Raw genomic sequence first — 27,846 nt, forward strand, 5'->3', positions numbered from 1 at the left:
ATGTGCATGGGAGCTTGTTAAAAATATAAATTTCTGGGCCCCAACCTTAGGGTTTCTGAGTCAGAGGTTCTCCTTGGGGCCCCAGAGTCTGCCTCTTTACACCCCGCTATGTGATTCTGATGCGGGCGGTCCTGGGAGCATTCTTAGAGATACTGTCTCCAGAATGAATGGACATCATAGCATGTGTTTCCATGACTTGGGGTCAGAGGGAATTTGCTATTTTTTTCCCATCAGAAAGAGCAGGACCACATGGGTTGGTTAGTGTTTTGGAAACTGCCTGATGAAAGAGGGATAATTGTTTGAAGGATGAGATGGAGTTAAAAAAAAAAAAAAGTCATTTCTAAGCACAGAACATAGCCAAGAGGCTGATTTCATCCAGAATAGAGAATTAAGAAGAAACTAGAGATGGCATCATCATGAAAAATGGTCAGAGAAAAACAGAAGGAGAATGAAGGGATAGGAAGGAAGTGAGGTGGTCCCGTGAGTCCAGATGACATCTTCTGCTATAAAGCTAACTCTGAAGCATTCATTTTTTTCACCTTTATTCAGCCTGAGAATCATGACTTTCTCCATTTCATTCAAGAATTCTTAGAGAAACTAGTACGGCTTCCTGCCACCCCCAACCCATTACAGAAAGCCAAGAGATTTGGAATCAACAGATATTTGAACAGTATTTACTATGTACAGGAGATGGCATTAGGGGCTGAGCATGCTGAAATAAGTCCTGAGGGTTCATGGTATACCCCTGTCTCTCATCTTGGACGATCTTAGACAAATCTTGGTCATCCTGGACAAATAGAGTGTAATGATGCAAATGACACATTATGGGCTGCTTCTTCCGCTAGTACTTAGACACTCTGGAGTTCTGTTGATGTTAGGTAGATATTTCCAATAAAACATTTTTTTGCTTTAACTCTGTAGAAAGCACAGATTTGAACCCAAAGTACGAACTAGTGTCTTGATCTACTGTAAAAATCTCAAATTGGCATGTCTTGGGACATACATCAGCATCTCAAAACTACTTTTCACTGGGGACTTGCTTTCAGTGTAGACATATTTCCTTTTAATTAAGTGTGCCAACTGATGAAGTGGCTACCCACAAGCCAGGCTGGAGTCTAAGCAACATAAACCGTTAAAAGACGTCATCTGGAAAGCAGCTAAACGTCTCCATTCTCGAAGAAGCCTCCAGCCTGCGGAGCTAAGTGAACGTAATGAGAAATACATCTGGGTAATGGCGTCCTATCTGAAAAGGTCGCATGCACACCTTCCTTTGGTACTGGTTATGTCCCATCATTACGTTCTGTCCTTGCTCATTCGTCTCCCACTGGCTACCAGATGGCCACGACAGTGTTGGTATCCTTAACAACTGTTTTGTGCAGTTCCCTGCAGCATCGTAAAGGCTTGAAATATTGAGTGTTTTCCCTTTGGATAAGCAACTGACATATCTGGAAATTGCTTACAAATGCCCTGAAGATGTGGTTATAGAGAGCGATGGCAAACTGGGTCGTGGAGCCTAAATCCAGCTTGATGTCGTGCAGGTGGCAGGATACCAGAGGGAGGGGGTGCCATTTCTCAAGCTTAAGATGAAGGAAGGATTCATGCATGCAGAATCTGGGTTTTGTAAATGAGCACTTAATATGGTGAGGTGTAAATAAGCATTAAGATCACATTGTAAGAGGGAGTTTCCTTAAAGTTGCTGAAACGTTCTCCTGAGTTAAGTTGGTTCTGATGGAGCTCTCACAAAGATGCCTGGGGAGTCCTCTCTGTGGTCCTCTGCGTTGTGCTAAGTTACCAGATGGATTTGAGAAACGTTAGAAGATAAGGGGGTATGGGGCTTCCCTGGTGGCGCAGTGTGAGAGTCCGCCTGCCGATGCAGGGGACGCGGGTTCGTGCCCCGGTCCGGGAAGATCCCACATGCCGTGGAGCGGCTGGGCCCGTGAGCCATGGTCGCTGAGCCTGCGCGTCCGGAGCCTGTGCTCCGCAATGGGAGAGGCCACAACAGTGAGAGGCCTGCGTACCGCAAAAAAAAAAAAAAAAAAAAAAGGAAGAAGAAGATAGGGGGTATGGGTTGAGGGGAGGGCGGGGGGAAGGTGGATGTATCAGTCACATTGAAATGGATCATGCTGCAAAAACAACCTCCAAATCACAGTCTCACTTGAAAGAACAAGTGCTTACGTTTATACATCCCTTTAGGACCAACCAGGGGCTTTGCTCTGTGTTATCCTCACTCAAGACCAAGACTGGCAGAGTAGCCACTGTCTGAAACGTTACAGATGTCCAGAACGAAGGGAGGGAGAGAGTGTGGTCCATTGTCCACTGGCTCTTAAAGTAGCCGCCCACTGCTGCCATATTTCATTGGCCAGAACAAGTCACACAGCCGTTTGTCCTCAGTGGGCAGGGAAGTACGGCCTTTCCACAGGACCGTAAAGAGAATGAGAAATATTCATTGAGCAAAACTAACAACCACCAGAGCAGATAATGATGCTCTTTAGACCCACAGACATCGCTCTGGGGCCAGATGACCTTTACAGGGGCTTTAAGCGCTGAAAGATGACATAATCCAAAATAAAAGCAATACCAAACTGTGGAAAGAAGTATAAAGAAGCTCAGCAAAATTCTGATTTTTTCCTACGGTGATGCCTTTAATGCTTAAAATATATATATACATCAGATTCTTTCAAGACGGTTTTCTGGTTCTGCTGCTTGCCGGTGACCTAAACATTGCGTAATCTGTCTGGGGGGTTATCCATCCCACTCTTTTCCTTTTCTCTGCCTGAGGTTTTTTCATGGATCTGGAGGGGTGATGGTGCTGAGAGGATGCTGGCAGTAGCCGAACTGTGCTAAAGATAAACTGATACAAGAGTCTTTTTGAAGACTCTATTTTTAGTACAAAACCAGAGGTGGTCATTGAAATGATGCCAGGACCACGACAATTCTCTGTTGGAGCGAAAAGGGTAATGGAAGTGTTTTCTCGTTTGTCTAGGGGAGGACGAGGAAGAAACGAACGTGATAGTTCTCAGCTACCCTCAGTACTGCCGCTACCGCTCGATGCTGAAACGCATCCAGGATAAGCCGTCTTCCATTCTCACGGACCAGTTTGCGTTGGCCCTGGGGGGCATTGCAGTGGTCAGCAAGAACCCTCAGATCCTGTACTGTCGGGACACCTTTGACCACCCAACTCTCATAGAAAATGAGAGCATATGCGATGAGTTTGGTGAGTCTTTTTTTTTCCTACATGAAACTTGTGCGTGTGTGTCTGGCTGTTTTCAGTTCTTGTGAAGAGCAGCGATGGGGAACGGGGCTTACTTTGACAAGCCCAGTGTGCCACCCACCCCTCCCCTCCCCCCAATGATTGCGGCATAAGACGTCATTGCCTACCTGGCAGCCTGTGTGTACCAGGGCCCAGGATTATTCTTTAGAATTTGTTGTTCAAGACAGAGTCTGGAGTTGCTTGGTCAACCTTGAAATTGGACTTTATAGGACAGGAAGCTTTTATGCTAGTTGCTTCTTAAAAGGGTTCGGCTATTCAGATACTGATTTTCTTCATTTAACTGATCACTTCCTTTTCAGTGGTATAAGGAGCTATAAAAGTTCACCAGTTTAAAAAAAACACACCAGTTTAAACACCTCAGTATCATAAGGTAAATAGAGATAGATAGATAGATATAGACAGATGATAGATCCCCATGCCCCTTCATTTTGTCATATACATATATCTTTATACACTGTGCCCATCAGAGATGGATATGTGCTCACATATCTGTACCTGCATCTCTGTTCAGCTGATTGGTCATGAGATCTCTGTAGATAGAAAGGAAGGAGGAGAAGACAGCACATCCTAAGTTTAGAAGACCTTTCATGATGCCGTGAAAGACTGGAGGCAAGATAAAATCACATCTCTCACATCTTCACTTTCTCATCTCTTTCTTGAAGAGATTGGATCATATCAGTGGTTCTCAATAGGCTGGGCAGGGACATCAGAATACCCAGGGGGCACGTCATCGTAGTACACGTGTCGCCTGGCAGTTCGTATACTTACAGAGGCAAAGACACCCCCAACTCTCACCCTCTCCCTTCTCTGGGAATCACCACCGTAGAGTGAGCGGGGTGATGACTGAGCCGCGCTGGCTCCCGTGTGGGTATCTGGGTGCAGACGCAGTGGAGACCCTTGGCTTAGAGAGTATGAGGGGGTCCCTTGGGGCAGAACATTCCTTGATCCTGTTGGGTAATGTCTTTCCGAGGATGCCTAATTTTGCGGATTATTCAGGTTCAGATTATTCTGCGCAGCCGTTACAGGCCTCACCGTGGTTTGGGGGTCCACGGTGGCCTCTCCAGTCTGATTGTTCACGACTCCAGCAGCCCTGGAGCTGCTGCGGGGGTGTCGTAAGTAGGTGTGTGGGCAGATGAGGGTAAGGTGACCAGACGGCTCATCTTGATCCAAGAGCAAAGGGAGAAAAGAGAGGAAGGGGACCTAAGTTTATTAGACGTGACTTTTTTTGGTTGTTCCAAACTTTTTCCAGGTGCCTTTCACAACTCTGGCTTCTCGGTCTATAAGAGAGTAGTGGTGTTTATGCAAGTTATGATTTTCTTATCGTTCTTAATGTTCAAATAACCTTTTTATTCAAGTAGATGAATGTATCTAATACATTTTTAAAACATACTCTCTTTTCAGATCAACATTTATAAATCTTCCCTTTTCAATACTTCTCTTTTGAGTTTTTCATCTCTAGCCCCTACTCCCAGGACAAAGCGTTTTTCTGTCCTGCTTCCTGCTCAAGAGGTGTCTAAATTCCTGAAACAAAATAGAACTGAAAAAATGCTTTCCCTCATTTAAGAGTATTCTAAATTAGAGTTTCACAGTGTAATATAATGAAAACATGTTTTAACCTTTTTGGCTAATTTAAGAGTTATTAGTCATGGAGTTTCAAAGCCGTTGTGTCTAGAATTGGTAATAGAAGTTGCAGTTTAACAACGACCACAATCGTTGTTTAAGAGTTACTAAATTAGTTTTAAATGTTCTCACAAACACAAGCATCTGACTTTTGAATGTTTTCCGGAATCTTCTTCTGGTATAGCTAATTTTAATGCTGTTTTTCTTCTCCAGACTCTTAAGGTGGAAACTTTCTTTTGGAATGAAGGTACCTTTAAAGAGCTTCTAGATGGCTAGTCTAAAAAATTAGAATATCAGATTTTTTTAGTTAAGTGTATACTTCACTTAAGTATAGTTGGGACTTCTTACAGGGTATAGTTGTATAGTTGGGACTTCTTACAGGGTTTCATTTTAGTAAGTGAACAGAAAAAAAGCTTATTCTGACCCAATTTGAACACGTTCACCAACATCCCTCCCCCACCTTGCACTTCTGGTCATACATCTCAATTTCCAGAGAAATTCCTTTTAAACCTCCAACTGGTTATATTTGAAATCAACATGGGTTAAAGGGTTTGTTGAAACGCGGGGTTGGGTTTCTCCAACCAACAGTTGGTGGAAGAACATAAATTTAATTAGTGACTGGCATTAAACAAATGTTCCTAATATTAAACACTGCCAGATGACTGAAACACTTCTGTCAGATTACCGCGAGTGCCGGGGGGCCCGCAGATGAATTTTCTGCAGAGTATATATTCTGTACCACACGTTTGGTGACTCCAGTAATTGGTCAGTTGTAATTTAGGTAACAGTATGCCTAGGCTGTAAGAATCAAACTTTATTAGCCATATCACCAGGTGGATGAATGGTGGAGCTGATGGCAAAGAGTGCGCAGCATTTAGTAGCTACGCCTTTGACACATGAAATTCATAAATTGCTATAAAATACCTCCAAGGCCCTCCTCGAAAGGACAGTGTCTGCTTTCCTACGATTAAATAATGTTTATCTTATTAACTAATATATCTTTTGCTTTCTTTTATTAAATGGGGTTACGGAGTGAGGGTGGGAGGGGGGTGTTCCAAAGATAAATAAAACACAGTCCTTGCTTGTTTTGAGGATTTAAAATCTAATTGGGGAAGACAGGATTAACGCGCCTGAAAGGTCAACTCATGTTACAGGAAAGTCAGTGATGAAGTATTGGGTGAGTGTTGTAGAAGGCACGTGCAGTAGGCATTTCACAGTGAGCTGGGGGCATGCAGGAGGTGGCCTGGCCGGAGAGGATGGTCATATCATGGTGAAGGGGTCAGGGAAAGCCTTATGGAAAAGACAGAGCTGGATCTGGTTTTTAACAATAGGGAGAAGCGGCGGGAAGGGGAGGGATAAATTGGAAGGTTGGGATTGACATATACACAATGCTATATGTAAACTAGATAACTAATAAGAACCTGCTGTATAGCACAGGGAACTCTACTCAACACTCTGTAATGGCCTATATGGGAAAAGAATCTTAAAAAAAAAAAAAGAGTGGATACATGTATATGCATAACTGATTCACTTTGCTGTACGCCTGAAACTAACACCACATTGTAAATCAACTCTACTCCAATAAAAATTTTTAAAAAATAAAAATAGGTAGAGAGGTTATTAGAAAAGTTTTGGAAATACCTAGATCATTTAAAATTCAGGTCCAGCCTCCATTAGGAATGGCTGCCTTTGCCCTGGGTCAGCTGCTGGTCTCTCTTAGATTTGTTTGCCCTTAGTCATCACCCTCAGCTCCCGTGCTCTCTGTGTGGGACTTATAAATGGCCTGATGCCCTCTCTACCAGTAGGACATGAATGTGAGTCGGTGGACCTGGGCTGGGACAAACCCAGGCCATGGCTTTGGAACGGATCTGGGCTTTCTTTCTCGAGCAGGGATGTCCCCTCGTTTCCTCTGTGTGCCATCCAGCTTACTCCCATTCCCCAGGTTCATCTCTGAAAATGGACTTTGCTCGTGTGACAGCCTTGCCCAACTGCTCAGACACCCCACCCCTTTCCCATTGTTTTAATGTCGTCCACTGAATAACAAATTTAATTGAACAATCAAAGTAAGGCTTTTAAGTCTGCAGCGAGTCCCTGTAAATAAATTCTCCATGGAATTTTATGAAGCTGTTTAATGAAAAGTTTGATTAGAAACTATGAAAGAGAAAGAGAATAGATGAAAGGTCATCATTTAGTCCCACGTGACAGTAGTGTCATTTTGATTTTTATTTGCATTGAGATATTCAGCATAGAGTAAACATATCCTGGTTTTAATTAACTATTCTCCTTACTTGGGAGAGGTTATTTTAGGCTTGAAGGTTTTGATAGCATACCATCTGCTCTCTTCAGTGTATTTTATTCAAGTCCCTTCCTTGCTTACAGGGCAGCACAATGTCTAAACCTATGACATAAGCATAAATTGAATCGTATTAATGTTAGGTGATTGAAAAGCTTCAGCCTCAACATCCTGCCCGCTTTCTTCCATCTTGTCAGTTACAATGCTCTGAAAGGCAATGTGCTGTTTTCTGAGCACGAGAGAGTTGACTATTTTTAAAACCAAAGCAATGGACTCCGCACTAAAGCATTATGAAGACTGGTTGTCTTGCACATGCCATTAGGAAATGAGGTTATAATAATAATGAGGGGAAAGTGACATGATGAATGGCAATTTTTTTTCATAAACATCTTTACCCTGCGTATAATTCCTGCCCCCCACTGTCCTGTCAGCATCTGCTAGCATGAGACATTCTCTGACAGCCCCCCACCTTACTTCTACCTCTTTTTATAATGTGATGATCCTTTTGTAAAACACATACTGTCATTTATAGTGGGTTATCCTCTGTGCTGTAGAGAAAACACACACCTGCAAACATTTTTTCTGTTTTTCCTGTTAGAACAATAAAATGTCCACCAGTTTGTAATGCACAATGTTTACATTAATATCACACAAATTGATTTCACATGTGTGCGGTGTGGACGGCTAAGTCCAAACGGAGGCACCCGCAGTATGGTAGATAAATGGATAACTTTAAGGTATTGGCTTCTATCAGAGATGTGAGGCAGACCCAATGTAAATGAGGTGAAATCAGTTTTTAAAGGTGGGTGAGGCTAAATGGATGAAGATATGGTTGGTTAAAAAATTAATAAAAGTACGGTTTATTTTGGTTTGAGCTTGGAATTGCAGAGAGACGTAAGAAGTCATGCTTCTAAGTTCCTTGGCAGATGGTGTGTGCACGTGTGCGTGTGTGCATGGGCTTCTTGACCAAGGAGCGGGATGAGGTTAAAGGAAGGATGTGGTAAATCACCCGAACAGAACAGAGATGAGGTGGACCGTCATCTTGGCGTTTGGTCCCTATGGAGAACACCGTGAACCCTGATCCCCGGGGAGAAGTTGGCTACATCAGTATTAAGACATAGCCTCTGCTGAGGGGCTGCGGGGTAACATGTTATAGTATTGAATAAAAAGAGTGCTAGGCTTATAGGCACATAGCCCCGGTTTAATCAAGGCTCAACCGTCTGATTTGCTGTGCTCTGGGCAAGTGACGTAAGGCCCCTCACTTGTCCCATCTGTAAAATCCAGTAGTAACAGCCCACTTGCTGGGCTCAGAAAAAATTTGTATTCGCTTGATTTTTTTTTTTTAATTCTCTTGATAAATGAAGATTCTCTATTGTTTCTGTTGGAGTCTTAGGCCTCAGACAACTTGTACGTAGTCATCTAAACCCATCTTCCTCTTTGAATAATAAAGGAACCGTTTTCCTAAGACTCTGGGGCTCTTACTGGAACCTTAATGGAAAAGAATAGTTTTCTACTTTTTACAGTATGTTTTAAAGACTCTTTTCTGACTCTGCCCTGAACTTTCCATTTTCCTGTGGGGTGAAATAATGACATTATAGACAAAAGAAGAAAAAGCAAAGGGAGGGAGGGAAACAGAAGAGGGGATGAAACCTTGACATTTTATGAAAGAAAACTCAGGACCTATAAAATTATTTTGAAGTGTAAAGAACGAGCTGGACGACACTGCCTCTTCCCCTCTAAACATCACATGCTTTGCTGGAAATGAAAGGAAAGGCAGTTGTTTTGTTAAAGATCATGGGAATTTGTAAGTGAGTAAACATTTTTTTCTTGCCAAAGTAGGTTTCATGGTCTCAGTGGATTTCGATGATCTGATGGCTTTGTTCCTGGCCCATGTCCACATTCAGGCTTCCCCTGCCTGCCTGCCTACAGTGCCCACCCACCTCCCAAACGATAACAAGGCAGATGTTTCTCTTTAACTGAAGCCGGGTGGCAAAGGAGTTGTGCTTCTTGAACATTGCTGTTTCCGCAGAAGACCTTCACCTTCAGAGATCTCGCTTGGAGGACTGCTTTGTCTTGGAAGTTTTCTAGAGGTTCTGTTTATCATAGAGGATGGTCTAACCACGACCACTCCTGGTTACCTGCTCTTTATTCCACGTAGCTGCCAAAGCAGGGCCAGAGAGAATGTTAAGTTCATCATACCACAGTCAACCAAACCGCAATACGTCTGCTGGTAGAGGTGTGTGGGATGTGCTCTAGAGTACATGGAATGGTGGACATAGGGCTTTGGCTTCCAGGACAGCGAGACACAAAGAGGACTGGAGAACAGGCCTCCTTGGGCAGAGGCGTTGGAAGCTAGGGTGCCAACCCTTTTGGGGGTTAATAAAAAGAATTTTTATGTTGCTACTGTAAATTAATTTACAGAGTCGTGATATATGAAGTGGGTAGGATGAGTGGATTTCTCTTCTGTTTTTAGAACTTAAAATGTATTTTAAAATAACTCTGGCCTCCTTTTGTAGCTGAGTGGACTCCATAGGTTATTAGAAACTATTTGGACTGATGGGTTCAATACACTCTGTTCACTGCAGAAGAAAGAATTTGTGTCTATATTGACTAATATTTCACCTAGGATTTTATCGAGAAAAGCAAGAAAGTTATATCCTATTACTTTAGCAAGATCAACACGTTCCTCTCCAGGGTGAAACAGATATTTTTATCAGTTAAAACGCGCGTGCACACACACACACCACACACACGACAGGAAGGAGCCAGGTCATTGAAAAATCACAGGCAAAAGTGCTGGTTAGGGGGAGGGTTGGTGGAATGAGGTCCCAAGTAAGTCTGTGTTCATTTGATTTTTAAAATCTTCTTGATAAATGAAGATTCTCTCTAAACTCCTTCATTCTATCCTGTCAGGGAAACTGGATTGATTTAAGTTCCTTGGACTTCGGGTGAGGCTCTCTGGGGATGCTTAGGGCCCAGGACGTTGTCTGATACACAGTGTGCCCATATCCGTTCCTGTGTTTCACCAATATCTATTCAATACCTACAGTGCCGCAAGTGGTGCCTGTGCACACAGTTGTGAACAAGACGGAAAAATCCCCTACTCTTACGGATCTTACGGTGTGGTATGCGGGAAGGGTATTAGCGAAATGTGGGATAGCCATGACCACACCTCCTAGGCGTAGACCATACCTCACAGGGTTGTTGTGAAGATTAAATGAGTTAATCGCTTAAAGCGCTTAGATGGAACATGGCAAGTACTGCTTAAGTACTCAGGTTCACAGAATCTTCTTGTACCTCTTGCACCACCCAGTACTACCTTAACCACATATGGGGTCCACAGGGATGCCTCAAAAAACATACACAAAATCATTTCATACCTATACAGCCTCCTAGGGAAAATGAGGTATCATTTGCTACTTAAACTCATTCGACATCCATTCATTCCAGAAATACTTGTTTGTTTGTCCTTCTGCCTGGAATGTGTTTCCACAGATATCATGGGTCTGGCTTCTTCTCGTCATTCCAGCCTCAGCTCAAATGTCTCCTCCCCAGAGAAGTCTTCTCTGACCTTCCCTCTTCCACAGATCTGGCTCTGTCCCATCACCCAGTGTATCCTTATCTTCCTGTCCCTCATCCCTATCGGAAATGAACTCCTATATCTGTCTCTTTACGTGTTTTAGTCTGTCTGCTTCCTGCCCACCCATACTATATGTAAGCTCCTTAAGAGCAAGGAGCTCTTCTGTCTTTTCACAACCATGTGCCTGGGGACCAGAACAATACCTGGCATGTCGTAGGGATATAATAAATATCGGTTACATGAATGAACGGATACGTGCACACTGCGTATCGATAGCATTGCTCTCCGCCATTTTACAGATGAGGACGCTTAAGCACAGCAACGTGACACAGCTAGCAAGTGGTAAAACCAGGACTTGAACCTCCACAGTGTGACTCTTAACCGTTATACTTGCGTGCCTCCCACCTTGGTCCCTGCTCGGGAAGAGCTGTCGGATTTCCGCAGATCGTCAGGCTGACAGGAAACAGATATCTGACCACCAGGTCTCTAGATGATCGACGTGAAATAGGTTCCGTAGGATTTAGAGGGATTGGTATGTGTTGGAGTGGTTTAGCAAGGACTGATGGTAAAGATTCAAAATAGGGAAACCGTTGGATTGGGATCAGGAAACTCTGATGCCAACGTCTTCTCTTGTCTATGTTACACCAGTCTCCCTGCTTCAGCCCTTGCTGTCCTTTGGTCTCTTTTCAAGACAGCAGTCGGAATGACCATTTCCGTGCTCAGATCTCCCAGTGGCTTCCCACTCCATCAGAGAAGCAGATGTGAGTATCGAGCCCTTTAAGAGCTGGAACTCTTTAGAAGTTGAGGGGGGCAGTAGTAAACTAGCCTGCGTTCTCCCGGACTCGTTTCAAGGCATGGGACTGCGATGCTGACAGGACTCTCCTTACGCACCTCTCTGTAATTTTCTGCTCAGAGTGCATTGGCTTTCCCAACTTGGCATCCTTGTTTTTAATGAAAAAATTATAGGTCTAATTTCAAAAAATGAAATGTATGCAAGCTTTCCTGCTTCTGTCACTTCTTTATTCCTGTAGCACATAAATCATTTCCCTTTTTAAAATTAAATTTCGTTTGCCATGATTTGGAAATGGGTTTTCAAAGGACGCTGAGTAGCCAGGCTCTTGGCAAGGGAGCTAGCTGTGATGCCTGCTCGGGAAATCTCCTCACTGCTGGCTGGCGTGGGCCTTGATTCCATCATCTGGGCTTTACGCTCCATTTGGAAGTTGCCTAGAAGTTCTCTCCCCAAGACTCCTCTCTGAACTGCCTTTCTGGCTATCCGGTCGCCATCTTGGAGGACGAAAGAACGTGGGACTTGGGCAGAAGAAGGCTGTGCGTTCTGATGCTTCTTGGGTTCTTATCCACACATTCACTGAGCACCAACTCTGTTGAAGGCAGAGCTCCAGACGTTGTTGGGATCTTGGTCTCTGTTCTCAAGACACTTACAGATCAAGGTGGTTGAGAGAAGCCGTAGAGCAGTGGTCACTGCCACTGTTATCTGTGATCCTTTTAACAATCCTGCCTTTGACCCATGAGCAACCTTAGGGTCACACGGTGGCTGCAGGGTCACAGGTCTCACATGCTGCTGACGTGCGAGTTGTAGCGCCCCCTTCCCGGGCTGCTGACCTCCGTGAGCACACTTTCCACCACAGCGTGAGAGGAGCTTGGAGCTAAGAGTCTGGAGTCACTTTGGCATTCAGAGAGATGATATCGTGGAGCTTTAGCAAATGGGAAAGCTCTGCCATCTCATGGAGGCTGCCGGGCAGTCTGTGAAGGGCAAACTGAGAAGGTCAAAGTCTAGGTGCCACTGGAGTTAAAAGATGTACAGAAGAGGGTGCGGAGGTCAGGGAGGCCTCTTAGGGGAAGTGGATCTTCAGCTGGACCTTGAGGGATTCAAAAAGGAGGAAGTTATTTCAGGTGAGGAGGTGGAAAATACTGTGGACTTTGAAGCTCAGAGAATGAGGTTTCTTTCCTCTGCCATTTTTAGTTTTCAGCGTAGACCAAAAAACAGCCTCCACGAGCAGAACATTTTTTTTTCCTCCTAGAAGATGTCACCTTCCCCTGAGGACTCACGTGCTCCTGAGTCCTTCTCTCACAGGCCCCGTTGTGGTTAAGACCCAGAGGAAACCTCTTGGAGGAAAAATCAGTGTGTCTCTTATTAAATTGGAAATGTTTGTTTGGGTGTATAAGAGAGGGAGGGCTGCATGAGCTTCGCAGCAGCGGGTAAAGGAGCGAGGTGCCTGCTTGATTTCCTAGCTGTTTAAAGGGCTGCTTCTAGGCTGAACGAGTAGCTTCAGAATAATCATCTTGGACACTTTGCTCCTTATCCCTTTCGTGTTACTCAGTACTTTTCCAAAGTTATTTTTTCCTTCTGCTTGGTATTAAAGTTACCAGCGTCAACTGCATTTCTCTTCACTAGATTCTAAGCTCCTGCGGGGGGAGGTGGCGGTGGTGGTGGTAAGAATCATGCCATACTCATCTTTGTAACAACATATGCTTGTGGAAATAATATAAAAACTCTGCTAGGTTCCAGAGGGCTTCAAATCTCCATCATCTATCTTAGCACCTTCCTTAGAGTCAAGTATTTCTTGACCTCAATCTTTAAACTTTAGCTCATCGCCAGTTGATTTAATTCTCAACGGAACACGTCTAGCTCAAAGCAACCAGGTTTCTCTCAACATTTACTCACCTTTTCAAACTAGAGGAACAGTCTTCATAAATTGGTCAGTGTCTTTGGTTGAAGATTGTTCACTTGTTACGAAGCTTAACAGTCCCTGGAGTCTGCACAGCCTCTAAGTTGCTCTTTCTGAGGAAGTCGGGGAGCATCCTTAAGTTAGGGCAAATGGTAGCCTGTATCCAGAAATTAGTGCATCCACCTTTCCCGCCTCTCACGTTCAGATATCAGAATTCATTGTGGACATCAAGGAATGGTGGCGGAACATTGTTCTCAATGGTGAAAAACTGAAACCACTTCCTCTAAGATCAGGAACAAGACAAGTTTGTCCACTCTCACCACTATTATTCAACATAGTTTTGGAAGTTTTAGCCACAGCAATCAGAGAAGAAAAAGAAAGAAAACGAATCCAAATCGGAAAAGAGGAAGTAAAGCTGTGAGTGTTTGCAAATGACGTGATACTATACATAGAGAATCCTAAAGATGTTACCAGAAAACTGCTAGAGCTAATCAATGAATTTGGTAGCAGGATACAAAAAGTAGTAGGATACAAAATTAATGCACAGAAATCTCTTGCATTCCTAAACACTAATGATGAAAAATCTGAAAGAGAAATTAAGGAAACACTCCCATTTACCATTGCAACAAAAATAATCAAATACCAATACCTAGGAATAAACTTACCTAAGGAGACTAAAGACCTGAATGCGGAAAACTATAAGACACAGATGAAAGAAATTAAAGTTGATACAAACAGATGGAGAGATATACCATGTTCTTGGATTGGAAGAATCAACATTGTGAAAATGACTACACTACCCAAAGCAATCTACAGATTCAGTGCAATCCCTATCAAACTAACAATGACATTTTTCACAGAACTAGAACAAAAAATTTCACAATTTGTATGGAAACACAAAAGACCCCAAATAGCCAAAGCAATCTTGAGAAAGAAAAACAGAGCTGGAGGAATCAGGCTCCCAGGCTTCAGACTATACTACAAAGCTACAGTAATCAAGACAGTATGGAACTGGCACAAAAACAGAAATATAGATCAATGGAACAGGATAGAAAGCTCAGAGATAAACCCATGCACATATGGTCACCTTATTTTTGATAAAAGAGGCAAGAGTATAAGATGTAGAAAAGACAGCCTCTTTAATAAGTGTTGCTGGGAAAACTGGACAGCTACATGTAAAAGAATGAATTTAGAGCACTCCCTAACACCATACACAAAAATAAACTCAAAATGGATGAAAGACCTAAATGTAAGGCCAGACACTATAAAACTCTTAGAGGAAAACATAGGCATGACATAAATCACAGCAAGATCCTTTTTGACCCACCTCCTAGAGAAATGGAAATAAAAACAAAGATAAACAAATGGGACCTAATGAAACTTAAAAGCTTTTGCACAGCAAAGGAAACCATAAACAAGATGAAAAGACAACCCTCAGAATGGGAGAAAGTATTTGCAAATGAAGCAACTGACAAAGGATTAATCTCCAAACTTTACAAGCGGCTCATGCAGCTCAGTATCAAAGAAACAAACAACCCAATCCAAAAATGGGCAGAAGACCTAAATAGACATTTCTCCAAAGAAGATATACAGACTGCCAACAAACACATGAAAGGATGCTCAACATCACTAATCATTAGAGAAATGCAAATCAAAGCTACAATGAGGTATCACCTCACGCCAGTCAGAATGGCCATCATCAAAAAATCTGCAAACAATAAATGCTGGAGAGGGTGTGGAGAAAAGGGAATACTCTTGCACTGTTGGTGGGAATGTAAATTGATACAGCCACTATGGAGAACAGTATGGAGGTTCCTTAAAAAACTAAAAATAGATGTAAACTAAAAACAGATGAATGGATAAAGAAGATGTGGCACATATATACAAGGGAATATTACTCAGCCATGAAAAGAAATGAAATTGAGTTATTTGTAGTGAGGTGGATGGACCTAGAGTCTGTCATAGAGAGTGAAGTAAGTCAGAAAGAGTAAAACAAATACCATATGCTAACACATATATATGGAATCTTTAAAAAAAAGGTTCTGAAGAACCTAAGGGCAGGACAGGAATAAAGATGCAGACATAGAGAATGGACTTGAGGACACAGGGAGGGGGAAGGGGAAGCTGGGACGAAGTGAGAGTGGCATGGACATATACACACTACCAAACGTAAAATAGCTAGCTAGTGGGAACCAACTGCATAGCACAGGGAGATCAGCTCTGTGCTTTGTGACCACCTAGAGGGGTGGGATACGGAGGGTGTAAGGGAGACGCAAGAGAGAGGAGATATGGGGATATATGTATATGTATAGCTGATTCACTATGTTATACAGCAGAAACTAACACAGCATTGTAAAGCAATTATACTCCAATAAAGATGTTTTTTAAAAAAAGGGAATGGTGGAGGGACCGTTAGCATACAGAACACTGGCAAGTTCTAATCAAATGTGGGTTCTCTGGATCAGGAACATAGTACATATAGATTACAGTTCAGGCTGGAATCATATCAGAAAGCGTTGGGAAGGAAGAGGCTTAGCCAGTATAACGTTCACTATTCCGAAGATTACTTAGTGGATGGCACGTACGGCCAAGGATACTTTATGGATCCCTGACTTGCTCTGTGTTATTTATGGATGAGGATGAGGTCTTCTGGCTCCCAGGAGAGTTCCACAGGGGATCCTGCATGAGGCAGGTTCACCACACGCAGGGTTTAGCAGGTCACACTTTCTTCCTCACAGTCCCAGACATGAGCGGTGGGTCTTTTAAATCAGAGATAAAATATTTTAACGAAGATATCACACACAGTGCCAGAAACTGTACTCTCGCAGGGCACTGACTACTGCCCCATCCCCAGCACATGGGCTTTCAGAGAGGAGGAGGGGGTTGGTAATTGTTGGTTCTTCTGAGGTTTGTTTTTATCGTAGCACCGATGACAGGTCTTATGCTCTAGGGAGCGCATTCTGTCCCATAGTTCTTTTTTTTTTTTAAATAAATTATTTAATTTAGTTATTTTTGGCTGCACTGGGTCTTCATTGCTGTGCGCGGGCTTTCTCTAGTTGCGGTGAGCAAGGGCTACCCTTCGTTGCGGTGCGCGGGCTTCTCATTGCAGTGGCTTCTCTTGTTGCGGAGCACGGGCTCTAGGCACGCGGGCTTCAGTAGTTGTGGCACATGGGCTCAGTAGTTGTGGCTCGCGGGCTCTAGAGCGCAGGCTCAGTAGTTGTGGGGCACGGGCTTAGTTGCACCACGGCATGTGGGATCTCCCGGGCCAGGGCTCGAACCTGTGTCCCCTGTATTGGCAGGCGGATTCTTTACCACTGCGCCACCAGGGAAGCCCTGTCCCATAGTTCTTGAAAGAAGGGAAGATATGAAATGTGTGAGGACTTGAACAAACAGGGAGTATTGTGGAGCCCCGCCTTAGTTGACTTGCTGACCTCATCCCGAGCTGAGGAGGTGACCTCAGAGTTGTAGAGTGTGGTCTCACCACTGCCGGCCCTGGTAATTGCTCATTTCGTCCTCAGCCCTGCATTCACAGCTCACAAGAGGAATGTCCTTCTCCTGGAAGAGCCTTCCTCAGACATTTCAAAGATCTTCCCCCAGTCTTTCATGCCTTACCTCTGAACACCTCTATATAACCAAGAGGACAGGTGTCACCGGCCCCACTGGGCAGTTGAACTGATCAGGAAAATCAGTGGCTAAACATTAGTGCGGTCGTGGTGGGACCTCAATAGGACTCGAGCATCAGCTTCTCACCCTGTGCCTAAATGCTCTCCCCCGCAAGTGTGACCCAGTGCTGAAGGGTATGGCGTCACAGCTGCAAGATTATATGCAGCAAACTCTAATTAACCAGAATCTTCAGTTAACCAGATGTTCCCCATCCCCCATCCCCTTTGTACAATAGGAAAAAAAATAGTAAAAAAAAAAAACAACCCAGCTCATATGTTTTTCAAAATAATTTTCTCATGAAATTACTTCCATTATGGAAACTACAAGTATAATAATAATAATTGCCACTCTTCTCTGAGTATGGACCACATGTCAGGCCTTAGGCTAAGCCCTTCCCATGCATTTTCTTGCTTAATCTTTACAGCACCCCGGGACTTCCCTGGTGGCGCAGTGGTTAAGAATCTGCCTGCCAATGCATGGGACATGGGTTCAAGCCCTGGTCCGGGAAGATCCCACATGCTGCGGAGCAGCTAGGCCCGTGCGCCACAACTACTGAGCCTGCGCTGTAGAGCCCGCAGGCCACAACTACTGAGCCCGCGTGCCACAACTACTGAAGCCCGCGTGCCTAGAGCCCGTGCTTCGCAACAGGAGAGGCCACCGTGGTGAGAGGCCCGCGCACTGCAATGAAGAGTGGCCCCCGCCCATCACAACTGGAGAGGGCCCGTGTGCAGCAATGAAGACCCAACACAGCCAAAAATAAATAATAAATAAATTTATTAAAAAAAAAATCTTTACAGCACCCCTATAAGGAGGCTCGTATTAACTATCACTTCACAGAGGAACAAACAGACGCTCAGAAAGTTTACAGCAAGTAAGCCACACAGCTAGTAAGTGGTGAGGCTGGGCTCCAGTTCAGGTCTGTCTGGCTTCAAAGCTGGTGTTCTCATCCGCTCTGATATTGCCTACCTAAATAGCACGAATAATCTCATCATTGTTCATCCGTTTCCTCCCAGTCTTTTTCCAAAGCATTTTTATTGAGAACATCTTATATATGCAATTGTATCTTAAAATTTTAGTTATTACAAAATAAACCTTTCCTCATATTATTGTCAACATTTTTATAAACACCATTTTTTTTTAAGATGTTGGGGGTAGGAGTTTATTAATTAATTAATTTATTTTTGCTGTGTTGGGTCTTCGTTTCTGTGCGAGGGCTTTCTCTAGCTGTGGCAAGCGGGGGCCACTCTTCATCGCGGTGCACGGGCCTCTCACTGTCACGGCCTCTCTTGTTGCGGAGCACAGGCTCCAGACGCGCAGGCTCAGTAGTTGTGGCTCACGGGCCTAGTTGCTCCGCGGCATGTGGGATCCTCCCAGACCAGGGCTCGAACCCGTGTCCCCTCTATTAGCAGGCAGATACTCAACCACTGCGCCACCAGGGAAGCCCTATAAACACCATTTTAATGGTTGCATAATAGTACATAAAATGAATGTATCTGAGTTTACATAATCCCTTTCTGTTAGAAGTTTATATCATTTCCTCCAGAGTTTTGTTTTGTTGCTTTAATGTATAATGTATAATTAACACTGTAATGAACACCTTTATCTATACAAATATCAGCATTTTGATGATTTCTTTAGGATAAATTCCAGGAATCTCTTATTGCCAAAATTACTTTCCTTCTGAGCAACAGTGGAGAGATAGATAATCAGAGCCTGCTATGGGCTGAGTTCACAATCAGCTCTTATCTTCTGAACCTTCCACAGCTATGGCTGAAGATACAGAACCAGTGCTCAGAATGAAGACCCTGAGTTTCTGTACAGCTCTAAAGCACAACAGGAAAAAATTTCTTCAGTGGATACTGGGCTTAGGCAAGAAAGTGAGTTTAGGTAGAGATTTTCACCTCATCAGCAGTCTCTTGAAGAACTTGCTAAAATTTTGACTTTTAGTCTCAGACCTCCTGAATTTAAATGGGGAATGTCCCATGTTTTAATTACACTTCATGCACACTTAAGATTGAGGCTCAGTGTCATGGGATTGCCTAAAGTTGGCGTCGGTGGCAGTGGTAAACGAAGAATGGAAGTTGACAACGTAACTGTTACCGCCACCTCCTCCTTCCTTGTTTGCTTCTGTCCAGGCATGATGGAGGAACCTTGGGCTGTAGCTGGTGCCCACATGAGTGGTACAGTGTGGCAAGAAATAGCAGCAGAAGGTGCGGTCTGTTTCTTAGGCAGTGGGCTCAGGTGAAGGCCTTGCCTTTAGTACAGAGCCAGGACGTTGGAGAGATGATACAGTAGTGCTATCAATTCCCGAGAAACTAAGAAAAAGCACAGGAGAGGGCACTTGGGTGGAAGTCGGGAGACCTGGGTTCAGATCTGACCCTCATACTAAATAGGGACCTTCAGCAACTCAGTTGACTTTTTTTTTTAATTAATTAATTTATCTTTATTTTTGGCTGCGTTGGGTCTTTGTTGCTGTGCCCAGGCTTTCTCTAGTTGTGGCGAGCGGGGGCTACTCTTCGTTGTGGCGTGCAGGCTTCTCATTGCGGTGGCTTCTCTTGTTGCAGAGCACGGGCTCTAGGCGTGCGGGCTTCAGTAGTTGTGGCTCGCGGGCTCTAGAGCAAAGGCTCAGTAGTTGTGGCGCATGTGCTTAGTTGCTCCACGGCATGTGGGATCTTCCCGGACCAGGGCTCGAACCCATATCCCCTGTATTTGCAGGAGGATTCTTAACCACTGCACCACCAGGGAAGCCCCCTCAGTTGACTTCTTGTTTCCATGTCTTACATGTGAAATGGAAGGTTGGACTGGATTTTTGAGCTTTCTGGGATCTCAGCCCCTTTTGAGAATCTGATGAAAGCTGTAAATCTTCTTCTGATAAAAATGTGCATGCAGATATCATCATCATCATCATCATGGCTCTGAACATTATTATGAGCAAAAATTAACATATCAAGCAAATATAGAAAATTCTGCATGTATTTTTCAGGTTCACAGACTGTGTGAAACCTTGGTTAAGAACCCCAAGGCTGCATGATCTTTAAGATCCCCTTTTGTTCTCACATTCTTGCATTCTGTCAGTGAAATAATGATTTGTAATGATTCTCTGTAAACTTTATATTTTTGTTAACTAGGACAGCTCATTTCCTGAGAATTCTGGTTAATTAAAAGTATATATATATTGGGATTGACATACATACACTCATATGTATAAAATAGATAACTAATGAGAACCTACTGTATAGCACAGGGAACTCTCCTCAGTGCTCTGTGGTGACCTAAATGGGAAGGAACTCCAAGGAAGAGGGGATGTGTGTATACTGTGGCTGATTCGCTTTGCTCTACAGCAGAAAGTAATACAACACTGCAAAGCAACTATACTCCAATAAAAATTAATAGAAAAAGTATATATAATAGCAGTAGCTCATACCTTTTATTGTATCGAGAGAGGTGCCTAAATACAGTTTGTGTCCCTGAATGATGTCCATTTAATGAATCATGTGAAAGGCTTGGTGAAGCCAACTTTCCCATTTATGAAACACTTAACTACCTGCATTATCTCCTTAAATTCTCACAACCATACTTTGAGGTAGGTGTTGTTATCCCTGTTTTGCAGATGAAAAAAGTGAGGCTCAGAGCTGTTGAAGGAGGTCATTCCATAGAGTTCTTCCAGGGGTGGAGCTGGGATTCGAACCCAGCTCCGTGTCCTGTAGAATGGGTACTCTTACAGGGCGTGCTGTTCTTTGTAGTAAACCGTTGACTCCTCTGATTTACTTAAATAATAATTACAGAATCCAGCTTGTACTCAAAATTTTTGACAAAAAGGACAAAAACAGTGTTCCTACGGGTGCAGCCATCCACATTCTCTTCATTCACCTGCACGGTCCTTGCTTCCCCACCCTGGGGAATGACCATTTAGTGATTGACTCATGTGAGTTTAAACGTGGTCAGTGGCCTCAGCCTTATCTGACCTGTACTGATATCCTGCGGCAAGTGAGTTGTTAGACCGGGAAGACTGCAGCGTGTGACAAGGTCCATGCCTTCAGCAGGTATAGCATCAGGCCTGATGTTCTGTCAGTGTGCCCCGTTCCCCGCTGGGCCCATTCTCATCATGTGCTGTTGACAATCTAGTTTAGGGCATCCCATGCCCACGGGCCACCTCTGGGCTGTCGCCATGCTACAGAGATTTATTGGAACAGCACCACACCGCACTCACGCGCTTATGTGTCTTATCTATGGCTGTTTTCGTGCTGCAGCAGCAGAGTGGAGCATGCACCACAGAGCTGAAAATATTTACGCCCCGACCCTTTACAGAAGAATCCGCTGACCCCTGATATAGACCAAACAACTAGGTACTGTAGTTCATCAGATCTAAGACAACATGTTTGTAATACACGTCATTTTTATGTGCGCTGCTAGGAAGTAAAAAAGCATAATTGTAACATGTTCATTGGGAGACCACCAGTCCTGGAGACCCTGAAATGTGAAAAGAATTGTGCATCTTAGAATCAAAACTTGGTACTTTTCGGAGAGATTTTTTAAAAATGTAAATACAGATTGTCTTAAAGACTATTTTCCTTTGCCCGTAAATCGACCAGTCTGTGGACTCCTTATGAAACCTGTAATAACAGACATGTCATGGGACCCAGTGAATTAGAAAAGTGCTGGCTTTTTGGCATCTGTCTTCCCAAAGACAGTTGCTATTAATGAGTGGAGGAAATATTTTGGCATTGTTTCTCTGATACTATTTTCAACTCCTGTTAGTATAAATATTTAGGGTGTTTCAGTACAGTGGCTTGTGTGGCAGTAAATTTGTTAGTTCTTTTATCTTAGGGCTGGTATATTTGAAGAGCATGCCTGTTCTTAAAGTGTGTTATGAGGCTATGTACAAAAGGCTTTGTAGTAGTTTGGAATGGAAAACTTCTCGGATGCTGCTTATGGTCAGATTCTTACCAGTCTGAAAAATATGCTAATTACATACAAGGCTCTGAGCAAGGAGAGGGAACTCAATATTCCAATTTTCAACTTCCTCAAAACAAAAACAGGACGACACCACTTAATGGGGGAGGTAGTGATGAATGCTCGAACAGCATGTCCCTCGTTATGTGTATACCCGTGACCCATGATGCTTACACACATTTGCACACTCACAGAAAATGTCCAGAGAGCATCTGTATTTGCAAATATAAGTCATGTTTTGTTTTTTCTTCAAAAATAGGAATGTAGGAATTCTGAGTCCGGCCACTTATTATTTGACTAATTCAGCTGCAGAGTAAATTATGAATGGCCCCCAGATGTTGTTTATAGTGATTGGATATTTTCGGTTGTGAAATAATATTTTTGTGTGTGTGCTTGTGCAAGTGATATTTCTTAATATGCTCTACAGCATCTGAATCAGAGTTTGATGGCAGAACAGTTTGCATGTCCAACGTAATTGCTTCTAAGTGAGCTCTTCATTCTTCACATTTTTAGCTCTAATTGCTTTTTTTCCCATATGTCTAAAAATAAATATTTGCAAGTTTTGCGTTCTGCTACTCATTGTAATACATAAAATATTTGTACACTGAGCAAAATTCACTGATAATGTTCGCAATGGGCTATTTAGAGAAAGTAAGGTTTGTGTGGTAAGAGGAGATAAAATACATTTTTATTAGTCTAAATGCCAAAGAAAGCCATTTATCGTATTTTGAAAGAATATTTTTAAAGGAGTGGCCAGATATTTGACCTCTGGGGCTATTTAAATAGACTCAGTTGGAAAAAGAGATCCAGAGTCAAAAATAGTCTGTTTTGCTATCTAATGGAGATTTTAAATGATCTCTGGAAGGTGGCAATTAATTTTCGATTATCAGGGACAGGGCCCCTCACTATGTAGATTATCCAAGTCCCTGACTTCCTGGGAAGGTCCCCCCTGCCTTCATTTGAGTTTATTCCAGCTCATTAGCACTTCCACCCGAAGGCTGGCAGAGAAAAGGAGAGGAAGAAAAACTGAAATCACCTCTGCTGCTCTTCATGGCCTTTGGAAAGAATGGATCATGAATGAAATAAAAACCAGTGGGAAAAATAAGCTATCGGGTTTTCTGTGTTTTCTTTTATCCTCGCCTTCCTTCGGTGACACGGATAATCAATAGTTGGCTTAAAGACTTTTAAATGAACTCTGCCTCGGAAGGCTTTGCAGTTATGATAGCAATATCATTTTTCTCTCTTTTTTTGGAATCTATATAAATAAAATTATGAAATTTTAATGAGATAAATAAGTCTTAACTAAATGGACGTAATATGTCTTTGAATAGGAAGACAATATAAGATGACAGTTTTTCTTAATGTATAACTTTAACACAGTTTCAACAACAAAAAATCACTGATAATATTTTTGAGCATTACCAAGGGTTTGAGAGTCGATCTGAGCACACCAAAATGACAGTGGTTATACCTAGGGAAGGGAGGAAGTGGAAAAGTGAGGGCAGGAAGAACATGGAATTTCAGCTTTTCCTATTTATATTTCAATTCATTATTCTCTTTACACTCCCAAAGACTGGGTGAATTCCAAAGAGGTAAATATTGCCCAGTCCCCATGCTGGCATGTACCTGAGCTTTTTTTTTTTTTTTTTTCCCCCCCCCAAACCTTCCCCCAGTCAGTTTTTTATACACAAAATCCCCCTCCCCCCCATAGTAAAGGTAACAATTATTTTTATGGGTTCAGATATGAACGTCTGCTTGGCCATCTTATCTTGTGATCCTGACCTGGCGATATTTTGCATCACTGAAAGTTGGCAGGTTTGGTCTCCGTCATCGTGTTTGCTTCTTAATGTGTTGCTGTATTTGCAGTTCACCCAGAACAATCTGTGACAAAGGTTTGCTTTTATCAGAACAGCTGCTGGATTTATACCACATCTCAGGGTTCTATTGGATGTGACAATAAAGTCATTCTTCATTGTTTGCATTACTTGGCCATCTTTTGGATGTGTATTCTTTGAGGCATCCTGGCTACATGCGTCTCGAATTTCAGCCCCTCTTTTGGACCACCAGGCAGCCCAGAGCTTTTGAGCTTTGTCTTGGAAGCTCCTTCCATCAATCAGAATACCAAATTTACGTTGTTAGGTTCCCTGGAGGTGTTAGAGGTCCGGATTCAGCAATTATTGTGAATAAGAACCTTGCAGCCAGGGTGAGTGCCAATATTCCAAGTGCGAGCACGATGGAAAAGAGAAGTGGTTTATGTTAGAATATGGTCACGTTCTCCTGATTAAACCCACTCGAAAAAGACAACACTGTAATATTTTCCAATGACTGTTTATCATGACTTACGTCAGCCTTCGTTTAAATTGCTATTATTTCTCCTTAATGCTTCTTGGTGCCTGCATGATTTACGGCACTGGCAGCCTCGGGACCATGAAATAACCTTTCACAAGCAACACGCGACAGTAAAGAGCATGGCGTTTTTGTTGTTAATTATTGTAAGGCTCCTTTAACTTTTACAAAGTGACATAAAATATTGTTGAGGTATTTATGGTTCAAGCTACTTTTACATGGATCTGTTTTGCTTCTGGCTAGTTCTTAACTAAAGCAATCATTTGTGGTTATTAGGCCGCCGGAGATATTATGTCAGAACTAGTTTAAGAGTATTATTATGTATCACATGTCATACACTACATGTCAGCACTTGAGTCTGTCTTTCAATAAAAACAAATGTAATTTTAGTTTGTGCCCTTTTAGGGATCGGCGATTTGTAAGCTAACCTGAGTTCATGCGAAGGTGTCCCAACCGTTTGGGAGGGAGCCTGTCTCGGGCTTCCATCATTCACTGTTAGTCTCTTTCCTGTGGATTTAAGACCTTTCCAAAACAAACTTTGGCAAAAGTTTAATTCAGAGTGAAGATTTGCTTCTGGGGAGCAAAGAATTAGCAAAGGCTGGTTAATCGCCCAGAGCCGAGCTGGTTTCGATTCCCCCACTAGGTGGGTTTTCTTGCATATTTCTGAAGCACTGCGTCTTCTGGGCATGAGGAGGGCCCAGCCCGGAGAAGGCCCTGCCTCACTGTTCAAAGAGGCCACCCCAACATTCTGGAGAGAAGTCTTGGGTGAAGAGTAGTAGAAACAAAAAGGAGGGGAACATGTTTGAGTTTCCACAAAACTACACTTCCAAGCAAACTTTGAATTAATATGTCACTCCCCTGGGTTCCAAATACTATGCATATTTTCCAGTCCTTGCTTATTTAAAGCAAGAAAGGAAGGGCGTGCCAGAAAGTTTTACAAAGAATGAAAACACATTAATGACTCATGTGAACAATTACTGATTTTCTTAACATATAATTTCTTAATTACTGTCAACCAAAATAATTTGCATGATAATATTTTTCCCTCTCCCCCATCTGTGTCTAAGAGCCATAAGATAGTGATCAAAGAGCCTATTTGATCAATAGTAGGGAAATATAACTCCGTAATTCTCAGTGGATTGATGGGACTCTGACACTGGGTAGCCTTTAGAATAATCACCTCCAACACAATGGGCAAAATGAGCTTTCCAGTAAAACAAACAGCTTTGAAAAGAGCTTGGGGGCATTTTCTTTAGCTTGAATTCAAGGAGGAAATTGTGACTTTTATGAAACTTGCATAAATTTACATGTATCCTGTCAGAGTTTTAAAATTAGACAACATGCCTGAGTGCCCTGGAAATGAGTCTGCCATCCAGATTTAGAGTGCTTTTAGCTTTTTTAATTAAAGACATTTCACAAGCCAACCCCAGAGAAAGAAGAGAATTAAGCATTACATAAGAATGTAGCAAAGTTTGAGATTTAATGAGTGAATATTACCAATTTACAAAGGAGATAAAAGGTATGAAAGGAGCAGTTATTGGGAGTTCTTTGCAATTTTTTTTAGATGTAAGAAATGGAAGAAGTGAAAAGGCCAGGCTGCCATTTGCTGTAGCCCTCGTTCTGGAACTGGTTCAGAGCTCGCAGAACTGACTGTGGGGCTGTGAGGCTTGTTAATGAGCACTTGTGGCAGTGAACTGGGATCATGGGTTTGTCACATGAATATATATATATATGTATGTATAAAACTCAGAAGATAGAAAGCGAGTTGTTGCTGCCATGTGGTTGTGAGAAACCCAAAACAGTTGAAATCATCCTAGAGACCACATTTATTAGAATCAGTGCGAACCCTACAAATGCTCATTTTCAATTCTTTAATAACTGCTGATAGTAAAATGTAGTTATTGAAAATTATTTTTAGCTACACATGTTATACCGTTTAAAAAACTTAGACTAAATACTGTCAGCCCGTGTTTGCTTTCCTAGCATGTTATTCATTTATTGAGAAATTCGGAATGTAAAAACATCTGGGAATAACTTGGTGTGTGCGAAGTCATCTTTAAAATGTGTGTATTTCAGAACTTCTTTTGTGTATTTATTTAGAAATACAGGAAAATTCTGTAAACATGTTCTGGAATATATGTAACATTTGAATATGAAAGAGCGAGTTGGCATAACTGAAAACCCAAATTTCATTTTCTATAAATGTTACTCTGTTGGAGGAGTGGGTTTCTGAAATTAGAGAATTCAGATTGTGGTTAGCGATATTTATAGGCAAGTATCTCTCTTTGCCCTGGACTGAATGTGTGAACCAGAAATGTCCATTCTGGCCCTGTCTGGGGTATGATGTGATGTTTATGTCTAAATAAAGGAGTTAGTTTAATTCAGCATTTTAAGGCCTGAGTCGGAGCTGTATAAACCCCGTGGCGTAGGTCTAACGGAGTACCGCCAGAAGGGCTGGTAGCTCCCTGGTTCTGTTCAACAATTAGTCCATGGATTTTATAGCCGGGCCCTTAAGAAACTGGCACCATCAGCACAGTCATGGTGATTGGGAAATGACACAACGGAGAGAGGAGTCGCAGAAGGGAAGTTCTTAATGATTCATAATTTTCCCTTTTGGGAGAAAGAGAAATAAGGCCCAATATTACACAGCTCTGTTCAATTCTTATAAATTTCACATTTTGTAATCATTTTAGTAGTTTGAAAGCCTCAGGGCGGTTCCTCCTGCCCCGTGTTCCCTAATCCTCTTCTTTTTCTGAAATAGAATTCTTTGTGATATGAACAGAGCTCATATAACTAAGTTTGTTGGTACAGTCCAGTGGACTAGACCAGATGAGCTCTGTCATCCTCCAAACACCACTTTCTTGAGACTCTAAAACCCGTTCTATGGAGGAGGTTCTTTGGAAGCTCATGGTTTTCCAGCTGAGGGGCACTCTTGCCTTATTTTAACCCTCTAGGGCATGGGGTGGGGTCCTTTGAAAACCTCATCTCTTTACTTGTGCCTCAGAGCCACTGTGATTCCCTCATTTGTGGCTTCGGCTCTGGATTTGATATGATACAAGGGCCATCATCAGAGGAATATTAAAATCAGTGTGTTTTCCGTGGGCAAATATTCCCTGGGTCTTGTGATGAACTGAAATGATAGAAAGGAGCTGAGAGCAAACCTTCTGGCAAGGAAATTAACTCAAAATTTAAACTAAAAACAACCCCCCCCCCCCAAAACCCCTCAGTGTGAACAAGCCACAGAGATCTCCTATAACTGGAGCACGAGGTTAAATTTGTTCATCGACTAGGGTGTGAGTAAACTGAAAAGGACTCTATGCATGTATATGTGGAACTCTGAAGACAGCAGTAGTTCCTTCAGGGCTGGTCAATTTTACACTCTGAATGATGCCTGAAGGAGGTACTGCGGGGAAGAGATCCCTCCCTTGAATTT

At 42.7% G+C, this 27,846-nt stretch overlaps 1 protein-coding gene across 3 annotated transcripts in view; it reads left to right on the top strand.

Moving 5' to 3' along the window:
• Nucleotides 1-27,846, top strand: part of ARID5B (AT-rich interaction domain 5B) — a 189,246-nt gene that overhangs the window by 89,504 nt on the left and 71,896 nt on the right. For all 3 annotated transcript variants that reach the window (XM_027091882.1, XM_027091884.1, XM_027091883.1), the window contains one exon: nt 2,984-3,214. In XM_027091882.1, coding sequence (XP_026947683.1) covers nt 2,984-3,214 — 231 coding nt within the window. The remainder of the gene's footprint in view (nt 1-2,983; nt 3,215-27,846) is intronic.

This window comes from Aethalodelphis obliquidens, unplaced genomic scaffold (assembly GCF_003676395.1).
Source record: "Aethalodelphis obliquidens isolate GAN/ISIS:26980383/991018 unplaced genomic scaffold, ASM367639v1 scaffold73, whole genome shotgun sequence".
NCBI classification, from domain to species: Eukaryota; Metazoa; Chordata; class Mammalia; order Artiodactyla; family Delphinidae; genus Aethalodelphis; species Aethalodelphis obliquidens.